Source organism: Coenobita brevimanus, chromosome 13 (assembly GCF_032717465.1).
Source record: "Coenobita brevimanus isolate Jiangsu-jjx chromosome 13, ASM3271746v2, whole genome shotgun sequence".
Classification (NCBI taxonomy): Eukaryota; Metazoa; Arthropoda; class Malacostraca; order Decapoda; family Coenobitidae; genus Coenobita; species Coenobita brevimanus.
In genome coordinates, this window is record NC_136966.1 from 57,765,528 (window position 1) to 57,780,500 (window position 14,973).

The 14,973-nt window shown below is 38.1% G+C and overlaps 1 protein-coding gene across 1 annotated transcript in view; it reads right to left on the reverse strand.

Moving 5' to 3' along the window:
- LOC145414429 (intersectin-1-like) overlaps positions 1-14,973 on the reverse strand; it is an 84,763-nt gene that overhangs the window by 38,364 nt on the left and 31,426 nt on the right. Inside the window, exons 19-22 of the mRNA XM_080283981.1 lie at positions 13,927-13,965; positions 6,603-6,746; positions 5,812-6,025; positions 4,701-4,922 (exon numbers count right to left, since the gene is read on the reverse strand). Coding sequence (XP_080140107.1) covers positions 4,701-4,922; positions 5,812-6,025; positions 6,603-6,746; positions 13,927-13,965 — 619 coding nt within the window. The remainder of the gene's footprint in view (positions 1-4,700; positions 4,923-5,811; positions 6,026-6,602; positions 6,747-13,926; positions 13,966-14,973) is intronic.

Consider the following 14,973-nt stretch of genomic DNA (forward strand, 5'->3'; position numbering starts at 1 on the left):
GCAATAAATGGTGATATTCTTCACCATCATCACTATCACCAAAATTCTAATGCTGACCTTTAAGATAGGGTTACGCAGGATTCATAAACAAAATGAGAAAGTACATAAATTAAACCATCGAATATCACACCAATTGAAATGGTCTAAGCAATCATTCAAACATCATTCACGCCTTCAAAATCCTGGATCCGCTCAAAAGCAAAATCATCCATACTTCCATCCATCTAATCCTGTACTGCCCCTAAAATCAGATACATAAACCAATTGCACATAAAAGATTTCCAGTCTTTTTCAAGCTAGTTTTTCATCATGTATACTGAAAAAGAAAAAAAGGGAAGGCAAACCCATGTCCTGTGCTCATCCATTCATATTTCATCCACCCATTTCAATACTTTATCAATTCCTTACCTTACTCAACATTCATACCTAGCTTTTTCTCATATTCATACATATTTACCATATCAAGTCAACTGTTTCGTGGCCATATATGTGTCCCACTATCAAAGTCACTCACATATATCTGTTGCATGAATTTATTTAAACCTATTCTCTCTCTATATCCACACCATCTAGGCACATAAGCTTCTTTTCTTCACATCTTTCTGTAATCTATGCTTCTTATCTGATCTGTTTTATGAACCCACTCTACCACTACCAATTCCTTCAACCACTCACTTGGCACAACAAAACTTCTAGTCATTAGTTATGATAAATGTTAAAATAAAACAGTACTTTCAAATCTGTTAAGCAAAATGGATGACAAAAGATATCAATCTATCTATAGCCCAACGACCTAATCCTGCAAGGGGTGGCCGCAGACAAAACGCCTCCAAGTCACTCTGTCACCCACCATTTGACTACCCTCCCCCCAACTCACTCCCCCCTCCCTCATATACCTCTCAACTCCATCCCTCCACCTCATCCTCAGTCTACCCCTCCCTCCACCTCACCTACATACACCCTCTTAGTCAGTCTTTCATTCCCCATTCTCTCCACATGTCCAAACCACCTCCGTGTATTTCTCCCAATCTTCTCAACCACATCCACATCCACCCCACAATGTTCCTGTGGGGTGGATGTGGATGTGGTTGATATAAATGGCATAAATAATCATCATGACCAAAGTCCATGACATGCCACCGTGGTAAAATGCTTTTCAAATACTGGTCATCACATTCAGGAACAGCTGTGGGTTATGTCAGTTTTAAAGTATACAGTATATACTTTACAATATTATATACACATATGCCAAAATGGGTAAATGATCTAAGGATTCCACATAACATGAGACTACTAATATTTAACCCCTTCAGCCAGGAAATAATTTTTCTTGCTGCTACCACACAAATGTATTCAACACAGTACCCTAGTTGTTAAGAGGTTAATAAGGGCAACAACTAAACCCTCCAATTCAAGTCTATTTGAATGATATCATCTGGTGAGAGTAGTACTAACTAAAGCCCCAAGTTCATCTGAAATGCTAACCCAGTTGTCTGTAAGCTGGAGTTGATCTTACAGTCCAGCATCTCCTTTTGTGTGGAACGGGAGGAAGGTGAGGAACATCTGTCCGGCTATATTAGTGCAACCACATAAAGGCGTTCCTCTTCATCATCATACTGAAGGGGTTAATTGTTTTCTTAATAATTTCCTGCCCCAGAATATTATGGAACCTCAGAAATAGCTTTAGCATGGGGCAGTGAATTATGAACCTGAGTACAAATGTATCTGGTCCTAGGTATAGCAAGCCTGTGAACGAGCAGCTATACTATACTCCTCAGAAGCAGTCACCAGTGCGATTGCCCACACTACAGAAAAACTACAGCACCAAGCAAAGCATGAGAAGTGCACCACATTATAGCCCACAAGTGTAATCTACCAAATGCAATAGCATATAGAAGAAAACAGCCAGTGATATGATGGACTCCATAAAATCAACCATTAATGTATACGCAATCTAAATCTAATAAGCATCCCATACCCTCTGCCAGGCAACTTGTCTTTTAAGCCCCACCCCCCTCACCCACCATCCAGAGAGGGGGCCACTGACTTGAGACCGGAACTTCAGGAAGGGGGCAAGGGTTAAGGGACAGTTGCTGGATGGTGGGTATAATACATGTCAACAGGATAAGAACTTTTCTGATGGATAAGCAAGTAGCTGAGAAAACTACCCTAAAGTTCTTTCTAAACCAAACAATTAGGTGATTGAGCTTCTTGCAATGTCCTTGTTGTCTGTAACATTACTGAACACTTGCTTACTGATGCATCATTATAGGCTTAAAAATCCAAATAATAATAAACAGCTGCTGTACAGACACTTAGGCCATAATGCAAAATACTCACTGAAGCACATGAAATCACAGCTTATACATACAGCCTTAGTTTAAAACAGTTCTGATCTCTCTACTTCATGTATACTGAATGAAGATGTACAACTACTTGTTGCCTCATTATCAGTTTCACAGACTTTTTTGTTATCAACTCTTCTTCAGCATCAGTTTGGACACAAAAATCTGTTCCATCTGCAACACTAGTACATACATACATAAATACATACAGGCATACACACACACACACACACACACACACACACACACACACACACACACACACACACACACACACATACTGAAAATACCCAACGTTTACACGGCTTCTACCTAGCAAGTCAAAACACACTTGGGTCATGGACACTCAAACACAGCTGTATGGTAATGCTTGTGATGCAAATTACTGTACCAGTATCACATCATCATACCATATCAGTACACTTGAACTTCAATTATTATGTGATACAATACGGTACATAAAAAAATCAGTCGGCTGCATGACTGACTAATGATGGGAATTAGTTGTATTCCAACTTTTTTCTACGGATTTTAATGTCTTCAAACCCTCACACGTGTGAAATAAAGTTACAGCATCAATATGTTTATTTTCTACAGAGCAAATGATTCATGCTCTCGAACATGAAGAGTATGTTTTCACCCCTGTTTGTTTGTTTGTTTGTCTGTTAGCAGGATTACTCAAAAACTAAGACAGAGTAGAACCAAATCTGGTGGGATGATAGCCCATGTTCCAGGGAACAATCGATTCACTTTTGGGACCAATCCGGATAGTATTACAGATTCTGGATCCAGGAAACAGTTTTTGCAAAACCCTAATCAATGATGAGAAACCCTAATCCATTATGAAGAGTGGTTTGGAAATTACGTTGCCCCTGTTGGAGAGATGCGCTCCAATGAGTGCCCCTCTAGTTTACCACAGATTAATTTATGCAACAACTGAAGAAAAACAGCTACTGTGTAAAATAAAAGCTACCAAACCTTATTCTGGACACAAATCTTAACAATAATCCTGCCTCATGATTATAACCCAAGAGGGATGCCTTTACATGGTGGCACCAATATAGCCTTGGTTATAAAAATGTTCCTCAACTCCTTCCCTACTCCCTGACAGGAGAAAAATGGACTATAGGAGAATGGCAACTTCAGCCTGCAATCCACCAGTATCAAATCCAGATAAGTCTCAAGCCAAAGCAACTACAACATGCAAAAACAAACTAACTCAGCTAGGGCCATCACCCCTTTACAAATAATTACCTACACTGTTGTGGGATGCACTAGTATGTATGGAGTGCTATGATCAGAGTCTGGTTATGAAATAAAAATATCCTAAAATTACATGAAAATACATGAGCTTATCCCTTCAACCTGCAACAGCTTTCATATCCTTTACTGTTATTTTCAAGAATTCTGACAATGGTAATTCATGGACTAGTGCTGTAATAGTATATTCCATTAGCACACAAACTACAAGTACTGACAAGAACATAATCTATATAATTACAACTCTCCAAATACCAATGCAAGCCATTATTTGCAGACTGGATGGAAAAATGTATGTTTAGATGTGTCAAACATCACTGGAAAAGGAGTTAGGAAGATTGTAGCAACCTGAACAGAAGAAATAAATAAATCCTAAATAAATGTCAGGATGTGATGCAATGGTCAACATAAAATACTGTGTTCTTGCCAGTTAACCCTAAAACCCAGGGACGGATTAATTTTACTCCTGCCACCTCTTGATTATTTTATTCTGCTTAGGAGAGATATTTCAAAATGATGGGGTTAGATAGTGGCTTCATTTCTAAATAAAAATCAATTGATGGCAGCAAATGTAAACAAAAATTACATCACCTAGACTCAAGGGGTTAATGAGGCTCTCCAACAACTCTTCCGTACCAATTTATTTCCTGATATTGTATGCTAATATTCGGTTTTATGTTATTTTTGTACACTACTTTATTACTGAAAGGAAGCAGACAGCACAGGTAAGAATGTTAAAGTGTACAGTGCATGACCAATCACTAGGGAAGAGGTGCTGGAAAACCTCAATAACCAACAAAAACACAGTACATGACAGCAGTAGTAGTACTAGTAGTTGTTGTTGTTGCTGTAGCTCCATGTTAATCTGACACATGAACCCAGTGGACTGCAAGTTAAGCTGCCCCTCTCCTGTAAGCCACCACCCTCCTTTCAAAGAACAGGAAAGGAGATGAGGACGTTTGTGTAATCAGGAAGCACTATCAGTTATACTGGTGACAGAACATGAAGGCATCCCTCTCCCCAGAACAACAGTACAAGATAAGCCCTAGTAGTAATAAATGAGCTACATAGATACAGACATAAATGGGTACTCACAACATAAGTCGTCCTCAGCATCGGGAGTATCGCCGCCGCCACCTCCTTTGTAGGGCTGGACATAGTTTGAGGGGAAGACTCCAATGGCACCCTCCAGTGTCCCCTTCCACCAGGCTGCATCTTCCTTGTCTATGACAGAAATGATGGCGCCTGCTTCGAACGTTAACTCGTCCTCATTCATAGCAGTGTATGGATACAATGCTTCTACTTGTTCGGCAAACCCTGCACACAAAAAGAAAACAAGACAATACATAAAACACAGATGGGAAAAGAAGGCAATTTTATTCAGCAAACCCTGCACACAAAAGAAAAACAAGACAATGAATGAAACACAGATGGGAAAGGAAGAAAATCATGTTCAGCAAATACTGCACACAAAAGAAAAGACAATAAATATAACACAGATGGGAAAAAGAGGAAGGAAATATAAGTCATTGCTAAGCCTGTATCACCCTTTTTGAGGTGGACAGGTCAGAAGCTAGGTTACCACAGTCCAGTACTGTACAGTACATTTAAAGGTAGATGAGAAGCCTACAACTCCTGATGGCACTGACATAAAACCTCCGCAGGGACTGGACCTATGTATGTGTCAAGGTAATCACTCCAAACAAGGCAATCTAATCACCAGACTACTAGGAAATAACCTTCTCCTCTTTCCTATGTTCATTATTTGCACCGATGCATTGACTGTGTAGTAATACCACATAGTGAGGCTTTGAAATTGTTATGGCATATTAATCTATGAATACCCTCCATGTTATTTATTATTTGTATATTTTTCCAGCTTATCATTTATTGTTGAAAACTGTCGTATCCGCACATACTGCCAAATTTGCTACCAGTGTGACTCAAACCAACAGGAGACAAAGTAAATCCCAGTAGGCTCATTTACTTGGTTACAGTGTCTAAAGCATACTAACAGCTACTTTTACTCAGACCTTAAACAACTTGTAAAACAGATTCAAATGGCAAGTCTGATGATAAAAATTGTGAGAGCGGGGCATGAGGTGAATAAGTGTGTTGTGGTGTGAGTTGCTGCATTACTAAAATACAGTGAATTATCTGTTAGTTAATTTTTATGCAGGTACTGGAGAAAATAAGTCTAACAAACCATTGGAAGCATCGTTGGGTCCTTTCATGGGCTCATCAGTGGGTGGGGTGATGGTGACCTGTGTGGTGGCGGTGGGTGGGGTGGTGACGTTATCAGGTGGAGCATCCTCACGCCCAGTTAGCTCCATGGACACCGGAGTGGAACGAGATGAACCACCCAGCACCTTCACATATGTCGCTGGGAACCAACCAATCTGACGCTTCTTACCCTTTGCCTGCAACCAACGATCAAGCAGTCAAACTACCAATTACAGTATATAATCATCATCATCACCATCATGACTACTTATCCCACCTAAGGATGGATTGTGGCAGGATCCAGAAAGTACATTATGAAATGGGTTAATTATTCAGTTAACTTACCAAACTATGAAAATGGCAATGTAATCAGTTAATTAAATACAGTACATAGCAATGTCATACATCTACTGACAAATTCTGATAAACAGTTTCCTATCAAAAACTCTTCCAGTAGGAGATACCGTTGGCCAGACATATGTGCCGTCATACCATGAAAACGGTAACTTACAATATCAGTCAATATTGCCCAAATCCACCCTGATACCATTTTTGTAAGAAAATAACACATTTCAGTACACGTGACAAAATGTTTCAGCACACATCATGAAGTGATAATTCAGTTGGTTCTGACTAAATTGTTCTAGCTGTATTGTATTCTGGATGACTGATGTTGAAAAAAAAAATCTTGTCTACCCAATAAGACTTTTGGATCACATACCTGACAAATGAGGACTTAGTGTAAAAGAATAGCTCATATATATCAGTGATTACCTGCAGCTCTCCTTCCCACCACCCTGATGCAGTCTTCTTGCGTATCATCACCAGTTGGCCGCGCTGGAGGCTGAGTTGGTTGCTGCTGGTGGCATCGTAAGGGGCCAACACAGAGGCAATTTCTGGCTTCTTGCCCTTGCTTCCCTGTAACACACCAAACCACAATGAGGCACACTGGACAGGAAGACTTGAGAACAGTTTCACTGGATTAGGTGTTGTATTCTAAGAGGTTTTAAGAGATTTCACAACAACTCTTCCTTAGCAATTAGTTAAGGACATTACACCTCACTATCCTTTGTTACTGATGTCAACTATGTCAATATTAAAGCCATGAATAATATACAAGTAACATGAGAAACAGATCACTAAGGAGGTGGTGCTACAAATCCTCCTACGCCACCATGCATATAGGGATACCAGGCCTTTCCAGCATCTCCTCCTAGGCAATTTATATTCCACACTGCACACTAATATTCCCATTTGTGCCAAGTATTGCACTTTAATATCAACACAGCTGACAAATATTAAACAAGTAAATATTAATATGCCATATTCTGATTTAAACTGGTAAGGAAGAGATGCAACAGAGCCACTTTAACTGACAAGAAAATAGTCCCTGATGAAGGCAAGTTATGGTAAAAGAGAAATAAACACGGTAAAAGGAACATATAATAAAAAATAAAAAAACTTATAATACTGAAGACAACATACTGTACTCTACTATGACAAAACGTATTTAGAGCATCAAGAGAAGTGCATAAACATATCTGAAATTCTGTGCTGCAGTGACAAACAACGGCGCTAGGTCATTACCATACAAGTAGTTTTCACTTCAACTTGGCTTAAAATTGCTACCTCTCCTCTTGAATGCTGAGCTGTAACAAGAGTTTAACACTGGACTGATGCTAGTCATAGAGAGTTGCTACAGAATGGATATACTGTACAGCAATAATATGGTACAATACCGTCTTATTCTGCAATAAAGTTTTGGGAAATACTGTACTCATAAGCTGAAAAAATAAAAAATCTCCACCAAGTTAAAGTGAATGAACTATAGTATCAGCTACAACAGAATGCTGCCTGTAGAAGCTGGAAGAACAATACAAAGGTAAGAAAATCAAAGGAGCATGACGCGAAGAAAAAAATCCCCGGTTAATCACTGAGAACGTTATTCACTGAACCAGCTTTACTGAAGATTGTAAGATAGGAAGTGTATTATCTACTCTAACCCTCCGACTGCAAATTACGAATTTTGCATTTCGTTACAGCTGACCTCATACACATTTACTCGGAAAAAAAAGGAGAGGTAAAATCTGTCTTGAATGATACTGAGGATGCAAATAAAGAAATTTGTATTATATTTCAACAAATACCAGATGGGAAATGTTGGGTGGGAGAGCATCACGGGCTAGAGCTTGAATTCCTTATTTTCTCTAATGTTTCAGGCTACACAGAACCCATCTTTAGACAGTCTGGGTTCCCTGCAGCCCAAAGCATTAGAGAAAATAAAATAATGAAGCTCTAACCTCTCTCTCTCTCCCACCCAACATTTCCACTTGTCATAATGGAGCATCTACAATTGCTAGACAGTTCCATTTAGCCAAGGAGAATCAACTGCAGCAAAAGGATTAAGCCACAATAATTACAAACATGGTGGCAGAGAATCTGCTTTATCGACACGGACTTCCACTAATCTCATTCCCCATAAGTGGCACAGCAAATTATACACAGCGAAGTAAAATGAAATGATCAGTTCTACTAATTTACTTGACTAATGTAAATCCAACAGTGTGGGTGCAGCTGAGGTCACAAGTCCATGGTACAGTGGGTGGTACAAATGCAGACTACACTCTTTAGCCCAACGATTACAAAACACTTGCAAAATATTTTGACAAGTTTATTAGACTCTGCAGACTGTATCACTGGGTTTCAAAATTCACTGTTCACCATCTCACAGTTTATCATAATGAAGAGAAGCAATATTTATGTTCACACAAGCATATTCTACTGTCTACCATACGACAGCAGTTACGAGTTTGTTAGTCATAATTTATGATGCCGTATGACATGAAACAACCTCATTACAAAGATGAGACTGTGACTTAAACATTTTCTTTGAACAGTACTGTATCTAAAACAGGATGATAGTTCGTGCCTCTGTACCACAAACTTCTGAACTTGACTGTAGACACATAATCTCCCATAACCATTACGATGATAAATGCTGACAATGTATGCAAATATATGTGCAATGCTGAAACTATACCATGTGCAATCTGTAAATATATTAAAGATCCATACTGACATGCCAAATAATTTAAATATGTAAAAATGGCATAAAGTAAAATTACAAATATATATACAGCTCCACAGTCCTTGAGCACAGTGTACTCCAAGAACGCTGAAAGAATGTAAGTTAAAGTACAGTATTAAGGAGAACATGCTGAAAAAAATAGAAGAAAAGCTCAGGACTACCACCTTAAAAGATAAAAGTTAGAAATGCTAGAACTACCTTAAATGACCACTGCCTACTTTTCTCACTACAATGTACAAAATTAGAATTCAAGCATCTTTAACATAACCATCAGTGCAAAGCAAAAATAAATCATATGCTGACTTGCAACTGCACTGAACACTACATAAATGTAACAAAAACACATTACAGTAAACAGGCAAAGATATCTTATTACATATGCACATAAATATTACAAAGCATTGCTTGTTGTTTATTTTGATACAATAAAACAAAGCTTGACTGCCAATCCATTTTACCTCCTTTGAGGTGTTGGGGCCTGACGCTTGGCTACTACAGACTAGTACATTTAGGAACAGACAACCAACATACTTCCCTTGGCAGAGTTAAATGATCAAATGCCTCCAGTCACCTACTGGGGACTGAACTTATGGAAAGTCATCACTCTTAATGGTGTTTCCTAACTGCTAAACCTCCAGATGCCTACAGTATTTGTGCCTAATCACAAACAAAGTAAAAAATACATTTTCTATGCCCACATTCTTAGAATTTCCACTTATGACACAGCTTAAAAATGGTTAACAACCAACTCCATATTAATCCTTCAGAGAGTCAAGGTCTGAAGCGAAGCTACCAAAAACAATCAAGCTGCAGTTGACCAATCTGCCACCCTGACAGAATTTCATATGACAAAAAAACACTTCTTGGATTCAAATCACTGCATGTAAAGCACTGCTGGTTCCGAATTATTTGCTACAATGGTTATTGCTGTTGTCGTTCCAGGTTGCTGGTTGAAGTTGCAGAAGTTGCCCTTCTGCAACCCACATACCTCCTTTCAAACAAAAAGGAGGAAGTGGAGGGATGCTTGCATAACCAGGTACAGTAGTAAGGCTGCCTGATTATACTGGTGCTACCACATGAAGGCATCCCTCTCTAGCCAAAGTTAGCACAATTAACTCACAACTGAAGGAATCAGAGTAAGATTTTGGGGCTTGTCAAACTCTCCAGTACACCAACCAGACAAAATGTACTGTATAAAGGTATCCAAAATTATATGACAACTAACAACCAGTGCTGGGTCAATGTACCTGCCCATACATCCATGTGGGTATCTAGGCAATGGCACTAGAAACACAAGACATTTCAAATATACCACACTGTTTCCAACTTCACAAATATCCCAAACCCCTTTCACTCCACTTGATGGCCAAGAGCAGTCAAAGTGGAAGATTCATTTTACAAGTAACCAAAAAGAGTCATTCCTACTTTATAACTAACTCAGCAAAATTCATGCAATTACGACTTAGTATTCAAACTGTGGGAGCATCCCCATTCCATGAGGTAGTAAGACATCGGCTAAGTGCAAATACTGTACTAGCATCGGTGCTCATCACTTACTTCTCCATGCCAACACTAGCACATGAACATCCACCCAAACACAAAGTTTATCCTAGTATAGCAATTCATTCAGAAAAGACTTTAATTTCAACACATAAAATGTAAATTCATTACTCCCTCTCATGTAACATTAACACATTATAATATTGTATTCACATACCTGTCTTTGTACCCCCTGATAGCAGAGAGAGTGGAATGCTTGTATAATAAGGTATACAGTATTGCATTCACTTTAACTTTCCATAAATACAAGTACAGAAACATAAAACCCCAATGAAAAATATCACGCAGCAATTTTGTTTTCTCTTGATGAATCATCATATGAAATAGCAAAATACTGTATAAAGCAAGCCACCTGAAATACTATTTTGTTTTCAGTAATCATTGTACAAAATCAGAATACAACATGCAGGAGGCCACCTGTAGCAATGTGTTAAAGACTAGCAAGATATATATTTTTAAGATGCCAACTAATTTCTGACACTAGGGAAGTGGTGTAATCTTTCACACGTGACTACAGGTGTGAAGGCTTCTGAGATGCAGGGTGACAGGCATCGTGAGAACCTGTTTTGCTGGACAGGTTGTATTTACTAGTGAGAAAGTCTATAAGTCATTTGATTAAGGAATCCTAAACAGAGTGTAAATATGTCGGAACCCATCAGAATGCATACTGCAACACCCTCTTAACTGACAATCTAATTCAGGACTGACCTAATGTTAATAAGGGTGTTTTGCGACCTGTCAGTGGGCCTTCCAGAAAATCAGCAAAGACAGTTTTAATGAAATGCAAATGATCACTTTGTTCTCTGTCCCATTTCAGTGCTGAACTTGCATCTTTTCAAGAAGCCAACTTCTCCATCCACTTGACCACCACCCTTGATCACTTAAGATAGTGTTATAAATACAGATGGCCTCCTGTATTATACCTTGAAGCCTGAGCAAATAATTCTCACTGCATCAAAGCAGCAACTAATATATCACTTTCTAATATCATCATGAAAGAAAAAAATAAAATATACGAAATATATAATAAAAGCTTACAAACGTACACATTTCTTACACAGCATGAGTGCACTCCTCTTAAGAGAATTGCAGATACCAGTAAATACATGCAACTATTAAATTATGTTGCAAAATAAATAAATATAAATGTATGCAGCATCTGTAATACATTTTTCTGGCCTATAAAAAAAAAAATAATAATAATAATAATAATCATTGCATCAGAGCTAGTATTCAGGATTTATAATGTTCTACCTGCTAATCTAGAGGTGCAGAGACTACTGTTAATTAGTGCAATGTCATGTTTGCACTTTAACTATGCAAGAAAATTTCATTAAAATAAGAAATGTTCTAGTATAAAATGTGGATAAAATAGTATACTGTGCACAACAAAAAATATAGGAAAATAATGGTGCATGACAGATGCAAAGAATACTGTGCTTTAGAGCAACAAGAATGAAAAATGATGCAATCGAAAAGGTGTTGATGTGGTTTACAAAAAATGACAGAAGTTTTACGTACACTGGGACAATGGGTGGTTCTCTAGGTAGAACATGAGATTTCACAGCACCTAATCCTCAGCAATTTACTTTCAATATTACACATTAACATTCCCTTGTGTGCCCATTATATCATTTTAATACTGACTTCCATACAAAAGAATATGCAGGTGTAACATGTGCAATAAATTACTAGGGAAGAGCTGCTATGAAATCTCCGGAGCCACTTAGTATCCCATCCAATGTGTTGCCAGAGTGTGGTGTAATAACTGAGGTAGAACTATAATTATGACTTCCAAGACATGTAACTAACTGTGGCATTAATACAGTAAGTCCTCATTATATGTTGACTTTTTGGATGTTCTTTTCTCTGTACTAAGTTCATGGTGAATTACCGATGCTTACCACTTGAAGTTCGATTGCTACCTATTAAAATGATTTGGCAGATTCCCCCAGGTTACAGCAATAGCTGAATGGGAAAAGTTTGATGCTTTAGAATACATCCCTGACTAGAAATGAGGACTGCCTGTATGCTAGTACCATATAATGTGGTGCAATATGGAAGAATTGTAGGTGCATAATAAGAACTATGTGACAAAGATACTGCTATGGTGCATTAGTTTTAACCTGACGAAGATCCCTAACCTCTTTCAGTTCAGTTGATGTTGGCGCCATGTGAGGGACAATTTCAGTAGTAACCGAGGAGACTCATTCCTACCTCAAAACTGAGGTTCACTGAATTCATATACAACCACAACTCAGTATTTAAACTGTGAAAGTAGCCCAATGCCGTCAGGTGAAAACGAACTGGCTAAATGAAACCATATTCCCATCAGCTTAGGACGCTCTCTGGCACCTCTTCTTTACCAATATATTCCTGTATATGCCATGTTAATATTCTCTTGTACATTATTAATGTCATCTATACTGATATACACAAAAAAAAGGCATAGTACAAGAGCACGGGTCTAAGTAAATTTCAGTGCCATGGACAGGTAAAAAAGCTGAATTTATACCCATACACTGAAACTGTAAACATATGCTGATGAAACCACTGAATCTTCACTATCTATCTATCGTCTTATTCTTTACTGGTCTATCATAAGCACAGGGGGCTAGGATTAGGTTACTTAGTCCCGACATTTAAACAAAGTGGCCAATTCAGTATTACATAAGCAATACTCTCCAACCACCTGTCAGTTGTAAACCTTTGTGTGCTACAGCTAATGTGGGTGCCATAACCCACTAGCTCACCAGTCTTTAAAGTACTTGGTTATATGGTTATTACCAAATGTAATATTGTACAAGATTTCCAGAGCTACAAGAAACTATGTGGCTTGACACTCACTCAATGTAGAGTGAAATGAAGGTAGCCCTACATCAAATGAGTGAATGATGGCACACTTATCTTCACAATAACCATGATTTCAACATGCAGGAATAATTCCAAGGACAAAACAGAATAATCATGTTGGAAAGTAACTTGCTGGTTTTGGAACTTGGTTTAGCTTCTAATTCACAGGAAACATGAACCACCCTCAATAAGGGGATCCTTCACCCTTTCAAACCAATGACATTATCTTCCCATTTTATTCCTGCTATTTCCAGATGATTCAATTCAGCTTAGAAGAATGCCAGAATACTGAAAGAATTCATGGAGGCTATCCCTAACCCTTCAAGTTCAAACAGTCTTTCCTTGGGTGAATAAAGTTGTCTGCAGAAAGGAAGCATAAAAAAAATTATATATATATATATATATATATATATATATATATATGTGGACTGAAGGTGTTAACGAGGAAGCGTGGCATTACTTGATTTGAATATTCTTAATAAATTACCAAAGGAGAGAGGTGCTAGAATGCCTCTTATGCTGATGTGAATGTGGTTCATAGTAAGCTACAAGTGTGCAAGAGAGGCTGGTATGTTTGAATGGGTGTGGCTGTGGTACCTTGGGTGATCTGGGCGACTTAGACAGTTCCTGCACCTCCTGATGCCATCGGGGAAGACCACCGTGTTAGTAAATGGTTTTAGTGGATATGGATATTAATTCACTCATCTGGTGAGAGATACTCAAACAAATTTGCAATCAATTCCCAGTTGTATATGTGATCTGCTTTTGCAGGAAGAGTAAGGACGAGAAACTGCCCTGCTTTCCCATGTCTAGTGTTCCTCCTGCAGTAAAAAATCTTAGTTACAAGGGAAAACTTGTCACAGGTTATGTTTTCTTCCGGCAGGATGGAGAAGAGAGAGTGCAAAATCATCCTGCATTTGTGCAGTTCTTCCTGCAACAATGACTCTGAATTATGATAAAGATGCAATTGCAAATATGTCTGAGAATCCCACAAAAGGATAGTAATCTATGTGGCTTTGTAGTTTTGGTAACATCACTTCTACAACAATTTCTTCTGCACATTACACCTTACCATATTCTTGTATGTTACTGATGCAATCCATGTCATTATTAAAACATTAATAACATACAAGATAAAACAAAGTGTAATATACAAAATAAACTGCAACAGCAGTGGTGCTAACAAGCTTCTTATGCCACACTGAATACAGTATATAGTCATAAGAACACTTCAATCTCAGCAATACCATAAAATTGCATATACAAGCACCTCAATGCCTAAATATTACACTATGTTAATATAATCTAATATATTCTGAGGTACACTGAACCTGTCACTAATAAACCTAAAACTTTCAATATTCTTATCAACAACATTCCTCTCCCTGTAATGCAAAACACTCTGCCAGCAACAGACTCAACAACAGAGTCTATAACAATCACTATAAAATTTATATAATCCATCTGACTGTGGTGTCTGAAAGCATCTCACTGACACAGATAATATTTAGTACAGGTAATACTGATGTGTAGCACACAGACACAATACACTCAACAATAATGAGAAAGCATATACTATAACTCCAAATAATTATAATACATGAATAAAATCTACTGTAATAATCCTCCATGATCAATACGACA